The 16,018-nt window shown below is 50.9% G+C and overlaps 1 protein-coding gene across 3 annotated transcripts in view; it reads right to left on the minus strand.

The window, feature by feature from the left end:
* The window catches only part of CACNA1I (calcium voltage-gated channel subunit alpha1 I), a 118,402-nt gene that overhangs the window by 48,474 nt on the left and 53,910 nt on the right, over positions 1 to 16,018 (minus strand). For all 3 annotated transcript variants that reach the window (XM_082420567.1, XM_082420566.1, XM_082420565.1), the window contains one exon: positions 5,847 to 6,006. In XM_082420567.1, coding sequence (XP_082276693.1) covers positions 5,847 to 6,006 — 160 coding nt within the window. The remainder of the gene's footprint in view (positions 1 to 5,846; positions 6,007 to 16,018) is intronic.

Below are 16,018 nucleotides of genomic sequence, written 5' to 3' on the forward strand. Positions count from 1 at the left end.
AATTTCTTCATCTGTAAAACAGAGATGACAATGCCTGCCCTGCCCATCCGGTAGAGCTAATCTATGATTCACTGCAATCCCAATCAAAATCCCAACATGTTTTTGTCTATGAAACCTGGCCAGATGGTTCTAGGATTTATATGAATGGGAGAATAGTCAATACAATTTTTTAAAAGAATAAAGATGAGTGGAGCGCAGCCCTACAGGAGAACAAAATACTCTAGAAGTACGATTATTATTACAGTGTGGTATTGCAACAGGAACAGAAAGACTTGTGGAACACCACAGAGCACAGGGACAAACCCAGGTATAAAAGAGAAATTAGTATATTATAGAGACACCTTTTGAGGTCCATGGAGAATGGAAGGACTAGTCAGTAAATGGTGTTAAGACATTTGCTATCCATTTGGAAAATAAAAAAGTTAGATCCTTACCTCACACCATAAACATGTCTTGAAGACATGGTATCAAAAGGAAAAAAGAATGTCTATTATCTCATCATTAATTGTTTATATTGATTGCACACTGAAAATAATAATATGTTGGATATATTAGGTTAAGCAAAATATATCATAAAATTTAAAATAGTAAACTGGTGCATTAAAAAGCATAAATGCAACAAAAATAACCACAAAAACATTACAAGAAAATATGAAATATTTTTGTTAACTCAGGATAGGTAAGGCCTTCTTGTATAAGACACATAAAATCCAAAATCTATAAAGGAAAAGGTTGACAAGATTGATTATATACAAAATTTCTATGAGACAAACAATAGTATACAAAGTAGGCAAACTTTTTCCATAAAGGGCCAAATAGTAAGTATTTTTTGCAGACCACATGGTCTCTGTCCCAGTCATGCAACTCCACCATTATAACATGCAAACAGTCATAAGAAACAAGTAAACAAGTGGGAATGGCTGTGTTCCAATAAAACTTTATTTACGAAAACAGGCCGGAGTTTGCCATCCCCTGGGATAAAGTATTTGCAACGTATAAAACAGATAAAAAATAACCATCTAAAGCATATTAAAATCTCCTATAACTCAATAAGAAAAAGAACCCACTTGGGGGGAAAGGACAAAAGAATGGAAAATTCACAGAAGAAATCAAAATGGCCAACATACAGGAAAAGATGCTCACCTCACTAATAACAGGAAAATACAAACAAAAATAACAGTGAGATCATTTTACATCCATCCAAACAGCAAACATTTCAGGGCTGATAATATTGAGTATGGGGTGAGTGCAAACACGCTAATACACTATTGGTAGGAGTGTAAGTTGACATGACCTTTTTAGAGGGCAATTTGGCAACAACATCCATTAACAATTAACATGTAGACATCCAACCCAAATACATATGGTCCCCTGACAGTTTAATAAAGGCACTACTGCAATTCAGTGGAGAAAGGATGGATTTCTCCATCAGTGGTGCTGGGACAATCGGTCATCCATATAAAAAATGAATCTTGACCCCAACCACAGGTCATACTAAAAATTATTTGAAATGGAATATAGACCTAAATGTGAAAGATAAAAACAAGAAACCTTCTAAAAGAAAACACTGGAGGACAGTTGGTAACCTTGGGTTAGGAAAAGATTTCTTAAACTGGATACAAAACGCATACTAGGAAAATGATTGATATCTGGTCTTCATTACAACTGAGAGCTTCTGTTTATCAATCAAATGACACCATTAAGAGAGTGAAAACATAAAAAGAACAAAAAGAAAAAAGAAAAAATTTTTAAAAAGAAAAGAAAAAACAGAAAAAATATAAAGGAACAAAAAAATTTTTAAAGAAATAAAAAACAAAAAAACAATAAAAAATGTTTTAAAAAGGAAAAAGTGAAAACAGAAGAAAAACAAAAAAAAATTTTTAAGACAATAAAAGAAAAACAAAAAATATATAAAAGAACAAAAAGAACTTTTTATTTAAAAAGAAATAAAAAACAAAAAGGAAAAAGAAAAAAATTTAAAAGAAAAAGAACAAAATTTAAAATATTAAAAAAAAAAGAGAGAGTGAAAACAGAAAACTTAGACTGGAATCAAATATTTGCAATATATATATATCCACCAAAGGACTCAAATCCAGAATATAAAGGTCCGCTACAAATTTATAAGAAAAAGAAAGGCAATCCAATTTTAACATGGCAAAAGACCATACAAACACTTCACAAGAAGATACAGCAATGGCTGATGAACACACAGAAAGGTGCTTATCACCACTAGTCATCAGGGAAATTCAAATTAAAACCACAATAAGGCACCATTGCACTCTCACTAGAATAGTAAAAATTAAAGGACTGACAATTCCAAATGTTGCTAAAGGATGTAGGGCAACTGGAACTCTTAGACTTTGCTAGCGAACATTTAGTGCAACCATCCTGGAAAACAGTTTGGCAAAATCTACTAAAGCCAATAAACATATGCACTCCCTTAACCCAGCAATTCCACCCCTGAGAATTTACCCAAGAGAAGGAATGGCCATATCCACCCAAAGACATGGACAAGAATATTCATGAGTCATAGAGCCAAAGAACCAGAAACCACCCAGATCAACAGGAGAATGGAAAAACACATAGTGGTATATTCACTCAGCAGAATCCTCACAGCAGTGAAAAAGAAGGAGGGACTTCTCTGGTGGTCCAGTGGGTAAGACTCCACGCTCCCACAACATGGGGCTGGGTTCGACCCCTGGTCAAGGAACTAGATCCTTCATGATGCTGCAACTAAGAGTCTGCATGCCACAACAAAGATCCCCCGTGCCACAACTAAGACCCGGTGCAGCCAAAATAAATAAATAAATAAATAAATATTTTTTAAAAAAAATAAGTAATCTAGAGATGATTTTTTTTTAAAAATGAAAAAGGAAATACACAAGCAACAACTTGGATGAACCTCACAGACACAGAGACAAAGATGCAGACACAAAAGGTAACGGCCTATATGATTCCATCTAAAGAAACCTCAGAAACAGGCAGAGGGAATCTATGGTGATAGAGATCAGAATAGTGGCTACTTTGGGGTGAGGGGGAAGGTTACTGGGAAAGGGCAGGAGGGAGCCTTGCTGGGGACAGTAAGTTTCTCAGGGTAGATTTACAGTGATGTATAACCCAGGTAAAACCTCACTGAGCACTTAATAGCTGTGCCTGCTACTGAGTGTAATTTATACCTTAACCAAAAAAAGTATTTTAAAAAAATGGACACAGGGGCATACCTCGTTGTTTTTGAGCTTTGCTTTATTGCGCTTCTTACAAATTGAAGGTTTGTGGGAACCCTGTATCGAGCACATCTATCGGTGCCATTTTTCCAACAGCATTTGCTCACTTTGTGTCTCTGTCACATTTTGATTATTCTTGTAATATTTCAAACTTTTATTATTATTATATTTGTCATGGTGATCTGTGATCAGGGATCTTTGTTGTTACTATTACAACTCACTGAAGGCTCAGATGATGGCTAGCATTTTTTGGTAATAAAGTACTTTTTAATTGGGGTATGCTCTTTTTTTAATACTATTGCACAATCAATAGACTACAGTATAGTGTAAACATAATATGCACTGAGAAACCAAAAAAGCTGTATGACTCGCTTTATTGTGGTGGTCTGGAACCAAACCCGCAATATCTCTGAGGAATGCCTTACATTTTGACTAGAAATTATGAGTCTAGCCATTGATCACAAAGATCGCAAGCATACACAATGCTCCCTGCAGGCTCGCATGTAAGAGCAAAAACTTGGAAACCATGCAAGGTCCATCAACAGAAGCTGGCTCGCCAGCTTCTTATTCATTCGTGGAATAAGAAACACTGATGAAAAACACACTCAAGACACGCTGCCAGAACAATTCTCATTTTTAAAACCTGTCTGGGGTGTAAATAGTCGTGTGTGTGCATTAATGCCTAGACAGAATCCGCAAGAAGGGACCAGATGCTTTGCAGAGGACACCAGCCCAGGGCTCAGATTCCGGGCCCTGCCACTTCCTAGCTGGGTGACATCGTCCTGATTCTGTGCTCATCAAGAACACTGCAAATGACCATCTGGGGTCTCCTGAGGGGCTCATGTGCCTGGCAGGCTGTTTCACGCACACTCCCTGGGGGGCAGTCATGGCAGGCTTTAGAGTCAGGGGAACCCAGGTTCTAATTCTGTCTCTCACTTCGCCAAGCTGGGTGCCCTGGAGCAAGATTCTCCTCTCTCAGCCTCAGTTTCCTGGTCTCCACATGTTATCAAAAGTCAAGCATCACCTCCACGGCCCCTGTCACACAGGAGTGCTTCATCCTTGCTAACCAAGTAAATAAACTGGTCTAGAGATACCCAACAACCAAGAAAATAAACTCACAAGTGACATAATTTCAGACAGAGATAGTGCCAAGAAAATCAAGCAGGATAAGGCAATAGAGGGTCTGGGGGAGTGGGGTGGTGAGGGAAGGCCTCCAGGACGAGGCGACATCAGGGCTGAGCTGGGATAATGAGAAGGGGGCCATGTCGGAATGACCTAGAGAAAGATCCATATGGGACGGAGGGGCCTGGATGAGACCTGAACCCAAAGTTGAGAGCTCATACCTACCCGTCTCCATCTTTGAAGGCCAGACCAGGAGAAGCAGGGTCGACCTCTCCTGCTGCCCCAGGCCCTGACTCAGGGGTCACCTCTTCCAAATGACTGACACAGTGAGGGCACCCCTGCTCCCCACAGGGCTCTTACCCACAAGGGTGCCCCGTCCCTGATCTACCCAGGTACCCTACTGTTCACGCCCACAGTGGTGGTCGGGTCAGTCCCTTCCCCAGGCTTCCCCCTGGCTCTCCAGCTTAGCTCCATCCCCACAACCAACAGTCAGGCCAAGAGGGAGGCCCAGCCCACGCCTGTGCAGTGTCCCCAGGGGCAGGAACTGTCCCTCCTGCAGTCCTCGCTCCCCAGGGGCAGGAACTCCTCCTTCTGCGGCGTCCTTGGCCTGAGCACAGGCTGGGCAAGAGCTGCCACTTGGATGTTTGTTGAGTGACAGGATGAATGAAAACGCTTTTTTACTTCAGTCTCCCTGGGGCCTGGCACACAGCAGGAGTGCACTAATGTATATTAGTGAAACAAAATGAAAATATAGTCATGTCCAAATACATATGGGCATGTATGTACACTGAAAGACGCTGCTTATGCCTCGTCGCTGAGATTCTGTAGGTGTCACATTTCTCAGACAACTCAATGCAACTCCTCCAAGAGCCAAAGCTTGATTTCTGTTTACATAGCTTTGGACAATCATCTCTCTGAGGAGTTGCTCACCCCACTGCTTTTAGACGCAAGTGGGCCACATGTGAGCTGACCTTTCCCTGATGACTCAGAGTCACTGATAGGAGTGTCTGTGCTGTAATTAGAAAGCCAGGTTCCATGTCTGCTTTGAAGGTTTTCTGTCTCTTTAGTCCTTGTTGTCATCACTTCTGCTTGGATCTTAACTGCCCTTTCCCCTCTTACCCGACCTCCTTCTCGTTTGCTGTTTCCACTCTTTTGGTTCCAATTCCCAAGTAAGTTAAAACTATGTGTTAAGTAAGAGTCACTAGGTACTGAATTAGCATCTAAGGGCCTATCTTGGACTGGGACTTTGTGATACCAATTTTGAGAGCTCAGAGGACTTTTGTGCTCATTCTGGTGTCCAGCCATTTGTGAGAGGCCTACCACCAACTCACCTGGGCACATCCCTTAATCTCTCTGCACCACTGGAAATAAGGATTGGGACCAGGTCTTGATGTGGAGACCTTCCTAGCCCTGAAACATTCAGCGCCACTGCTCCCCCAGCTAAAGCTGGCCAGGAGCCTGGGGCAGGGGGTTACAGGGTGGGGTTGGGACTGCACTCACATGGTGAAGTTCTCCTCCAGGAAGCAGCGGTTGCGCAGCAGGCCCGCCCAGAGCTGCACGCCGATGATGCCAAAGATGAAGAAGACAAAGAAGCAGAGCAGGAGGACATTCCCCAGCATGGGCAGCGTGTCCAGGAGCAGGTTCACCAGGATCCGCATACCTGAGAGAGGGAAGGGTGGAGGGATGGGCAGACAGGGGCAGAGGTCCCAGAGAGGACAGAGGGAGAGCGGGGTTAGAGGCACACAGAGGGGACAGTGAAAGGCAAGGTGGGACATATGGGCAGGGGCTCCTTACTGCCCTCAGCCTGCTCAGTGGCCACCAGACAGACTTCCTCCTTGGTACCTGCCCCTCCTCCCAGAGGCCATGGAAATGGCTCTGGGCCCCACGACACTTCCACTAGATTCTGGGTGAATAGGCAGGCATTTATGGAACACCTTTTATGTGCCAAGTGCTTTTCTGGGTAATGCACAAATATGATCTCCTTCGTGAGGGTGGTAATATTATCCCTATTTTACAGAAGAGGCAACTGGAGGTTCCTAGAACTGAAGCTACTCGCCCAAGGTCACACAGATAGGAAGCAGCAGGGTCTGGATTTAAACCAGGTGTCCTGACACCAAGTTAGCACTCTTTCCACAACCCCCAAGTACCCGAAGGCCTAGGACTGAGGGCGGCTCATCTCCCTATGCCCAGCACCCACCCAGGATGGGCACAGTAGGTGCCTAATAAGTGTCCTTCATCTCCGGGGCAGTCAGTGGTTCCCTGACCTTGCCAGGACACATCAGTACCAGACAAAACCACCCTGCTGACCCGCCCACTGCATGATGGAAACAGGCAGAGCTCTCAGAGCCACCTACAGAAGAACCCTGGCCAGCCGAGGGACTCAGACCTGGCCTGATGCCAGAGGAAGAGGACTTTTCCTTTCCTAAGAAATAGCTGCAATGAACAACCCAAGCCAGAGGCAAAAGAGGAGAAAATGGGGAAATGGGAGTGGAGATAGACATCCCCAGGGAGGGTGACGGGGTGACTCGAAGGGGGCTTCAGGCAGGCATGGGAAGGGGGGCAGAACATGTGTTCCTGGGGAGGTCTGACATCCTGAAATGCCTCAGGTAGGGAAAGCCTGTGGAAAGCACGTAGCGTCTGATTTAGAGAGATTTGGGTTCAAATCCTCACCCTGCTAGCCTCTGGGACCTGTGGGACCTGAACCAGTCCCTTCCCCTCTTGGAGGATAAGGCTCCTCAGCAGAGGGGCCCAAGAAGACAACAACCACTCTGCAAAGATTCCCCAGCTCAGGGCCCACACCCAGCTCTCAGCAAACTCCGGGGCTCCCACCCCACAGAGGAAGTGGAGATGCTCAGCTTCCGGCACTGCTCCACACACTTACCACCCTTCACGTCTGTCTCCCCATCCTTCCCCTCTGCCCCTCCTGCCCTGGGCTGACCCATCTGCACCCTCCATGCCCTCTCTCTCCCCGTGGGCTCAGTACCCCAGCTGTGAAAAGGACCCAGCTCTCCCAAGTCTGGGTGACATCATCTGCACAGCTTCAGTAACTGTCTGCATGTCACCCACTCCCTCCTGACTCCTCAAGAAGATCCAGCCAACCCAGTCACTGGAGAATCCGCAGGAATGCAAGCCCCAGACAGGTGGGTCACCTCTGTAGTTCTGCCCAGCTCCCTTTCCCAGTCCTATGAAAACAGCACCAATTCCCCCGTTCCAGTCCTGTGATTTGGGTGGGCTGACATGGAGATCACATGATCTAGGCCTGGCCAATCAGCATAGCTAGTTCCTCTAGCCTCAATGATTGGTCCAGGATGGGCACGTGACTCCATCCAGGACCAATGAGAGTCTGCACTGAGACTTCTGCTGGAACTACAGGAAAAGAGATGCTCTCTTTCTGCAGAAGTTACAAGCTGGGAGGAGTTAAGCCTGGAGCTGCTGGGGCCATTTGCCTCCCGGGAATAATGCCTGCCTGGGGTTGAAGCCAGCCCAAGGAAAGCAGAGCCCAGGACAGAGAGGGAGTGATTCCTGATAACACACTCTACAACACAAATCTGGGCATGTCATCACTATGTATGAAAATTGCTGGCACTCTTATCAGTTACAGAAGCTGTGGTTTGTGGACCCCTGGCAGGTTGGGGGAGGTCCCTGGAAGGACTACAGAAGGTCCATGAACCTTATGGAATTGCTGTAAAGTATGCAAGTATGATGCCATGAATTTTTCTGGGGAGAAGGTCCACACAAGTGTCTGTGGCCCCAAAGAGTGTCAAGAGCTGGTGGGTCACCCTTGAGTGCACACCCCCCAAGATCCTGTGATTCCTGTGAACCCTGCCTACCTCTCTAGCCTCATCTTCCTCTCTCCCTCCCTCTGTCCCCAGTGTGCACCCTATGTCTAGCAATATCAAATTATTTAAAGTTCCATAAAGCTACCATGGGATTTCACACCTCCATGCTTTTTTACTCATGCTGTTCCCTCTTTCTAGAACACTCTTCCACCTCTCTTGTGCCTGGCAAACCTCTATTCAGCCACCACAGCTCAGTTAAGAATCTGCTTTCTCTCTGTGAAGACTTCCCATACCCTTTCTAACCCCATCCCTCTCTCTTCTGCTCTGGGCAAACTCAGCACCTCTGACCTAGCCTAGGATGTACAGTTGTGCCATGTACAGCTGTGCAGGTTGCATACTGCACAACCTTGGAGGCACCATTTACATCAACATCCAATCTTCTTCTAACCCTAGTGTGTAGTCATCTGTTTACCCTCCTGTCTCTTCCACTTGGCTCTAACCTCCTGGGGGCAGGGCCTGTGTCTGTGTCACCTCAGTGTTCTTGGAACCCAGCAGGTCCTGGCCCAGAGCAGAGGCTCAGCCAACATTTATTGAATGACTGCTTGTGAATGAATGATGTGCTAAGTCATAGGGAGGGAGTGGAATATTGGAGAGGGGAGGATGGAAGGATGGTGACAAGGAGAACAGTGGCTCTGTCCAGATTTTTATTTATTCCAGGGGTGATGGCTGAGGTAGTTATTAATGAGGGTAATTATTTAGGATTTGCATCACGAGCTCTGTATGGAGTGATTTCCAATCAATAATTAATGCCCACCCCCATCCTCCCTCCCCACAAAACTAGGTCAGCCTCCTCTTGGGAAAGGCAGTGGGGCTCCCTTGCAAGCTCCTGCTCTCCAATTGAGAGCAAGCCAGGGTGAGCGAAGGCTCAATACCCCACCTCGCCACATCTGCCCCCCACCACTGCAGGGTAGCCAGGGGGTGTGCAGAAGAGGGAAGCGAGAAAACAGAGCAAGCACCCTGCAATCCGTCCAAATGTTAAGTCAGTTGCAGGCCTTTCTGATGCCCCATCATTCATTCACTCATCAAACACTTATAAATACTGTTGCATACCAGGCACAGTGCTGGGCACATGGGGAAACCAAAATCCTCATATTTTTATGCCCTCATTTTTTACCCCTGCTGGTAGAGCTTGCAGTCTACCAGCAGGGGGTCAGGGGACCACAGTGTTGGGGAAAGGGACCATGCCTGGGCAGTGAGGGCAGCTCTAGGCACATTCCTGGAGGGGCTGACTCGAGCTGGGCCCTGCAGGATGCCAGGAGCTGTGGCAAAGGCACAGAGGGGTGACCATTCAGAGAGGGCATCCAGACTGTGCTTGGGGGTCTAAGGAGAGCGGGGCTCTCTGTTAGGTGGCTGGTCAGGGTGGTCCATGGGCAGATTTCTAAACAGGTCGAGCACTTGATCAGCTCTGGGCTTTAAAGGGGAAGGAGTAATCCTGGAGGACAGGACAGAGGACAGGACAGAGGCAGGAGGCAAGCACGGAGGGCCAGGTGGCAGCTGTGAGAAGGGGTGAGATCAGAAAGGCCTGGAGGAGGCGGCTCCGCACCATCCCAGCCCCGCTTCTCCGTGCCTGCTCCCCGGGCCCCGCCTTTGTTGCTCAATTAATTACATTTCTCAGTTCTCCAGGACATTGAAATTCTGAAACGCTCCTGAGAACCTGCCAGGCTGGCTTCCCTGAATGGCAGCCCGGTCCCTCCTCCCCTCCTGCCACCCTCTGCTGAGCTGGGCCGCAGCTCACTTCACAGCCCCCCAGGGGCCCGGGGAGTCCCAGGGCCACTGAGCCACCACATAATTAGCTAATTAGGGACTCAGAACGAGTTCATCACTTCCGCACCAGGAAACAGGGGCCACGCGATTAGGGAGCCAGGGAGGACCCCGCGAGAGCCCAGCTAATCCTCCTTTTATGCCCACGGTCAAGTAAGTAATTAGCTAAGGCAAATCCGATGGTTCCACTCTGCCCTCATTTCCCCTGGCACTGTGTACGGGAGAGAGAGAGAGAGACAGACAGAAAGTGAAACAGAGAGAGAACTGTAGACAGAGAACAGAGATGGAGAGAAAGAGAGACAGAGAGAGACTGCCTTTAAGACCCGTCACCATCTGCCTCGGACCATCCTTCCTGCTCATCTCCCTCCACACCGTCCCCCAGCCAAAGCCTCCTCCTCCAGGCAGTCTTCTCTGATTCTCACTCCCAGATACTTAGGAAGGCTTCCTGCGTCTAGTTCCCCCATGGCTCTCCTTTCTCCTCTCTCAGGATGAGCTTACCTGGTTCTGCTCTCTTAGTGTGACTTTTCAGGCCTTCAGCCTGGGGTGGGGACCAGGTGTGCCTTGGTGAGGGCAGGCTGCAGGCGACCCATGAGCGTGGTTGCGGGCCCTGCTTGCCTAGTTTAGAAGGGAAGGAGGAGCCCGGAGTCCTCAGAACATCCAAGGTAGCCCCTACCCTGACGAGCATCCAGAGCACCAGCCCACAACAGGACATCTGGGTCCCGGTCCGGGCTGCGCATCCTTGAAACAGAGCTTGCCCTCTCTGGGCCCCAGCGGCCTCATCTACAGAAGAGGACGGTGGTTCCTGTCCAGCCTCAGGAACACCCCAAGGCCAGGACACCTCAGAGCGGGGTGCCCCCAAAGTTAGAAGCCTCCAGCAGCCCAACCACCCCCCTGGGGAAAGTGTAAATCCTCATCCCAGCTGCCTCCCATCCCCCACCCACAGGCCCCACAACCAGGCTCCAGTCTAGCCCCCAAGCCTCACACCCCGCGTCCTCCACGCCGCACCCAAACCTGCTGCTCAAGCCAGGCGGCGGATGCGCCCGGCACCCCGACTCCCCACCTCTGCACACACTCTGCCCCCACTCACACCGCCCCCCACTCCCTGCCACAAGGGTTCCTTTGCTATTGTGCTGTCAGGGGCAATGCCGGGTGCACTTCCCACGGCAGGACGGGGTCCATGCTGGAGCCAGACTGACCCATTTCCAGTCCCCGGGAAGCCCAGGTTCTGGGTCACCGCCGGGCCCTCAGAGTCGCCCAGAAGTCCATCTCTCCTCCATTTTTAAAACTCAGCTGCGTGGTCACCTCTTCTGGTCCCCAGGCTGAGCTCGTGCTCCTGCAATGAGCTGCCACAGCCCCATCCTCCCTCCATCGCAGCACTTGTTACACTGTTGGCCTTCATCACAGCTCTGCCCTCCTCTCCCCGCCGGAAACCAGGAGGGCAAGGCCCACCAGGGGTGTTCTGCATCCTCCAACCCAGCCCAGGGCCTGGCACAGAGTGGCCCCTCTGAGGAGGGCAGCTTGAACGAATGTAGGAGTGATGGCTGAGTGGATGGATCTGTTCAACAAATATTTAGTGAGGGCCTACTACGTGCCAGGCACTGTTTTAAGCTCTAAGGATACATCAGTTTAAAAAAACACACAAAAGGGACTTCCCTGGAAGTCCAGCGGTTAAGACCCCTCACTTCCACTGCAGGGGGCGAGGGTTCCATCCCTGATCCGGGAACTAGGATCCCACATACCACGCGGCACGGCCTAAAACACAGAAAGACACACACACACACCCCAAATCCCCTGCCCTTGTGAAGCACACATTCTAGGTAGGGGTAGGGAGAGACAGACAGAGAAACAGCAAACATAATAAGTAAGTACATTTCCTCATTTGTTGGGTGGTAAGTGCTACGAACACAAAAAGTAGAATGGAGGAGGAGATGGGGAGGGCCAGGCTGGGGCCGGGGGTCAGGCTGGTATAAAATGGGGGCCAGGAAAGGCCACACCAGCAAGATGCATAGAGCAACTGTGTGCACAGCTGGGGAAGAGCTCTCCAGGCAGGGGAACAGCCAGGGCAAAGATGGGAGGAAATGGGGCTGCCTGCAGGTGAATGTGAAACTCGGGCTTCGACTCACTCTGAGTGTTGTGGGCAGAAGAGAGACATGGTCTCCCAGCTGCTGGGGAGAAAATGGACAGTGTGGGCCAGGGAGGAAGAAGGAGGCCCGTTAGGAGCCCCAGCCTGCAAGATGGTCTACAAACACACCTGTGTGACCCTGGCACATGCGGACGCATCTCTGGAAAGGGGGCCGGGCCTGTGGGCTGTGTGGCCAGGAGGGTGACAGTGGCCACACGGTGGCTGATTCCTGAGGGCAGCCCCTGCCTTCCCCTGGGACAGAAATGGGGAGCACTGAGGGGGCGCCCAGGAAAGATGCGGCCCCTGCCCGGTGCCCTCCCTGCTGAGATTGCCTGGGCCAGACGCTAGGCTTCCTCCGTGACTCTCCAGGGTGGGGACCAGGCCTTCCATCCACCTGCTCCTCTCCATCCCACCTGGCCTGGCCCAGCCATCGCTCACCTGCCATCCTAATAATGCACATCTGGCTGGTCCAGATGACATGGCAGTGGAGGGGGTCATGGCTGGGTTCAGGAAACATTTTGAAGGTTGAGCCAAGGGGTGGGATGTGGATGCGGGCGGTAGAGAGGAGCCCAGGCATCTCCAAGGTTGGGGGCCCGAGACTAGAGGCACGGAGCAGCCCTCAGTAAAGATGGGGGTCCGCGGGGATGGATGGAGTCTGGGGTGAGTGGCGTACACCCATGTGAAGTCGCTTCGTAAGATCTCAGGTCCAGGGTTCAGGAGGGAGGAGTATGGCCTGGAGCGTCACGTGGGTAGCATCAGGGTAGAAATGGTCTCTAGGTGGCATTTAAAGCCAGGAGCTGAGGGAGATGGATGACAGGTGGGCAAACTGATGGAGCTGCTCAACCTTTTCGCCCCTTCTCGCCGGGGACCTCCCCAGACCAGACCCTCTGCCCTAAGGGAAGCTGGGCAGCAGCGAGGCAGAGGGCCCTGGTGGCAGTAGGGGGCCAGGAGGAAGATGGGGGTGTGCTTCCTGACAGGCATCTCCCCTGGGGGTCCGGGGTGCTCTCTGCAGATGGGAACGGTCAGCCCACATTAGCGGGGCCGCTCTGCCAGGCCAGCTCAAGTAGAAAGAACCAAACTCGCACCAGCCTCTGCCAGGGGCACAGCCCGCAGCCAGGAGGAGGGGAGCCAGGCCCAGGGCAAGGGGCGCCGAGGCTGGGGTTGGCCTGGGGGATCCCCTCTCTCCCTGGTCTGGCCAGGTCAGTGGAGGGCGCTGAGCAGCCGGGAGAGGCCGTCTGCTGCTCCTGCCATGGCCAGTGCCAACTAATCAGGGGCACAGTGGGTACCGGGAGGCCGGGCCAGGCAGCATACAGCTGGGCTGCCAAGGACACAGCTACTGGCCCCAGCCTAGCCTGGGAGGGGCCTGTGGGCTGAAGAGGGGCCTCAGTGCCCACTCCTGAGATAAGAAACAATCCCCAGGCAAGGAGTCTGCAGCCCTGCACCCTCCACCTCAGGGGAGGCCTTGGTTTCCTCCCCAAGGCTGTCAGGGCTCACTCCCTAGAGGGTGGGCCTGGCCCTGTGCCACTGAAGGTCCCCCCCCCCACTGGGGCCCCTGCTGCCCTCTTACTCATTCTTCAAACGTCCTGTGCCCCCCTCCTCTCTGAAGCCTCCTCAAAGTACGTCGTTGGTGGCCCTTCCCCTCGGCCCTGATGCTTCCATTAGAGCACACGTCCCCCGGCCTAGAGCTCCTGGCTTGAGTGTCTGCCTACAGACACTGGGCTGAATCTGAGTCTTCTCCACGACCCCACAGCTGACCCGAGGCCTGGCCCCGTTGTCCCTTAGTGGATGCTACTTTGGATGAACAGATGATTGGATGAATGGATGAATGAATGCATACACAGTGCCTCTCTCCCTTAATCTTGTGTCCTGTCCCCGAATCACTCCTTCCTGATTTGTAGAATAGAACTTGACCCTGGCGGAGGAGGTGGCAGTAGGCGGGGCTACCTTCACCCCACCCCCACCCCAAGCATCTCTCCTCTCACAGTCCCGGCTGCTCTTTTCTGTTCCCAAGCCAGGTTCTCATCAGATGTTCCGGCCAGATGCTCTCCCGCCCACCCCCACCTCTGCTGAAAGGCAGCAGCCCTGGGGAAATTGGGCCCCTCCACTGCCTCTTCTCTCTTCTCTCCCCACCTTCCTCCTTCCCTCCCTTCCTTCCTTGGGGGCTGCCAGACCTTTCTTCCTCAGGGCAGCTGGGGGACCCTTGTGGGATCCAAGGACAGACAGTCTGAAGTCCAAGGTCCTGCACCCCAAGTCCCATTAAACACACAGAGTAGGGGCTTCCCTGGTGGCGCAGTGGTTGAGAATCTGCCTGCCAATGCAGGAGACACGGGTTCGAGCCCTGGTCTGGGAGGATCCCACATGCCGCGGAGCAACTAGGCCCGTGAGCCACAACTACTGAGCCTGCGCGTCTGGAGGCTGTGCCCCGCAACAAGAGAGGCCGCGATAGTGAGAGGCCCGCGCACCGCGATGAAGAGTGGCCCCCACTTGCCGCAACTGGAGAAAGCCCTCGCACAGAAACGAAGACCCAACACAGCCATAAATATAAAAATAAATAAATAAATAAATTAAAAAAAAAAAAAAAAAAAACACACACAGAGTACAGAGTAGAAGTGCTGAGATTCTCATGCAAGCTCTGTTTCAAGGTCCCCCAGCCCCACTGCCAATAGATGCGGAGTATGAGACCCTCACGTGATCAACGTACGGTGTTTGCACCTTCAGTGGGCACCTTCTAGGAGCAGATGTCATAAGGATGTTTTGCTGCCCCACAGCCTAGCGAGGAAGGGCTGGGACCCTATTTTATGGATGGAGAAACTGAGGTCCGAGAGGTGTAGCCACTGCAAGATCCCAGGCACAAACCCTGGTCTAACTGCTCTGGATGCAGCAGTCTGTAGCCCCAACACTGGGACCCTCTCTCTGTGAAAAGAGCAGGGATGGGGCAGTTCACAGGGCACATGTTCTACACCTGGCGCTGTAGACTAACCCACATGAAGGTGCTGTGTGCCATCCCCCTTGTGCAGACAGGGGTCCGAAACAAGAGAAGAATCTTTCCCCAGGTCCTGCAGCTAATTAACACAGGACCAAGCTTTGAATGCTGGCAGGGTGACTCAGACACCATGCTCTGCACTAACCATTGTGCCATCCTCCTTCCTGCCCTGATTCATCCCCCTTGGGCTGCTTGGGCCCTGGCACCACAAGAACTCTGCACCCTGACAGTGAAAGGCGTTCGGAGGTCTGGGGCACACCATACTTGGGGGTAGATGGGAAGAGAAGGGGCCTTGAGGGCATTACTTCAGCCCACGGGGCCTTTCTACTTTGACCTTGGATGTGGGCAGGGGTCTTTCCTGATGCCCTGCAGATAGAGTGGGCAGCTGAGATGCCTACACACTAAAAGGAAAGGAAGGAGGTTGTGAAAAGGAGCAAAAAGCTCTGGCCAGCTGTGTGGCCTTGGGCAGGTTATTCAACCTCTCTCTGACTCAGTTTCCCCATCTGTGAAGTGGGCATCACAATGGTACCAACATCCTAGGGCTGTTATGAAGGTGAAATGATACAGCCCATGTAAAGCATCTGATAAATTTTAGCCATTTATCATTATTAGGAAATCCCTAGAAGATGTGGAATGCTCACCTCCCACCTCCCCATGACATGCAGTCCTCTGCCCAGCCCCACTGTTCCCAGGACAGCCCCTCCTCTCCACCTTGGCACATGCAATTCCACTCCGTCTGCAGGGACCACCCTCCCCAGCCCTCTGTGTCCTTGGTGAGCATCTTCCAAAACCAGCCTCTGCGAAGAGGTCCTGATGCCCCCACCTTCCACCCCCAATGCTCCCAGCACCTTCTTCATAATAGTAGCACCTATTGGCCACTTACTGCATACAAGGCTCTGTGCTAAGCTCTCTACACACATGAGGGCATTTCATCCTTACAAAACCATATGGAAATTGGTATTATTAA

The sequence above is a fragment of the Balaenoptera physalus genome (genome assembly GCF_965194825.1).
Source record: "Balaenoptera physalus genome assembly, chromosome: 13".
Lineage (NCBI taxonomy): Eukaryota > Metazoa > Chordata > Mammalia > Artiodactyla > Balaenopteridae > Balaenoptera > Balaenoptera physalus.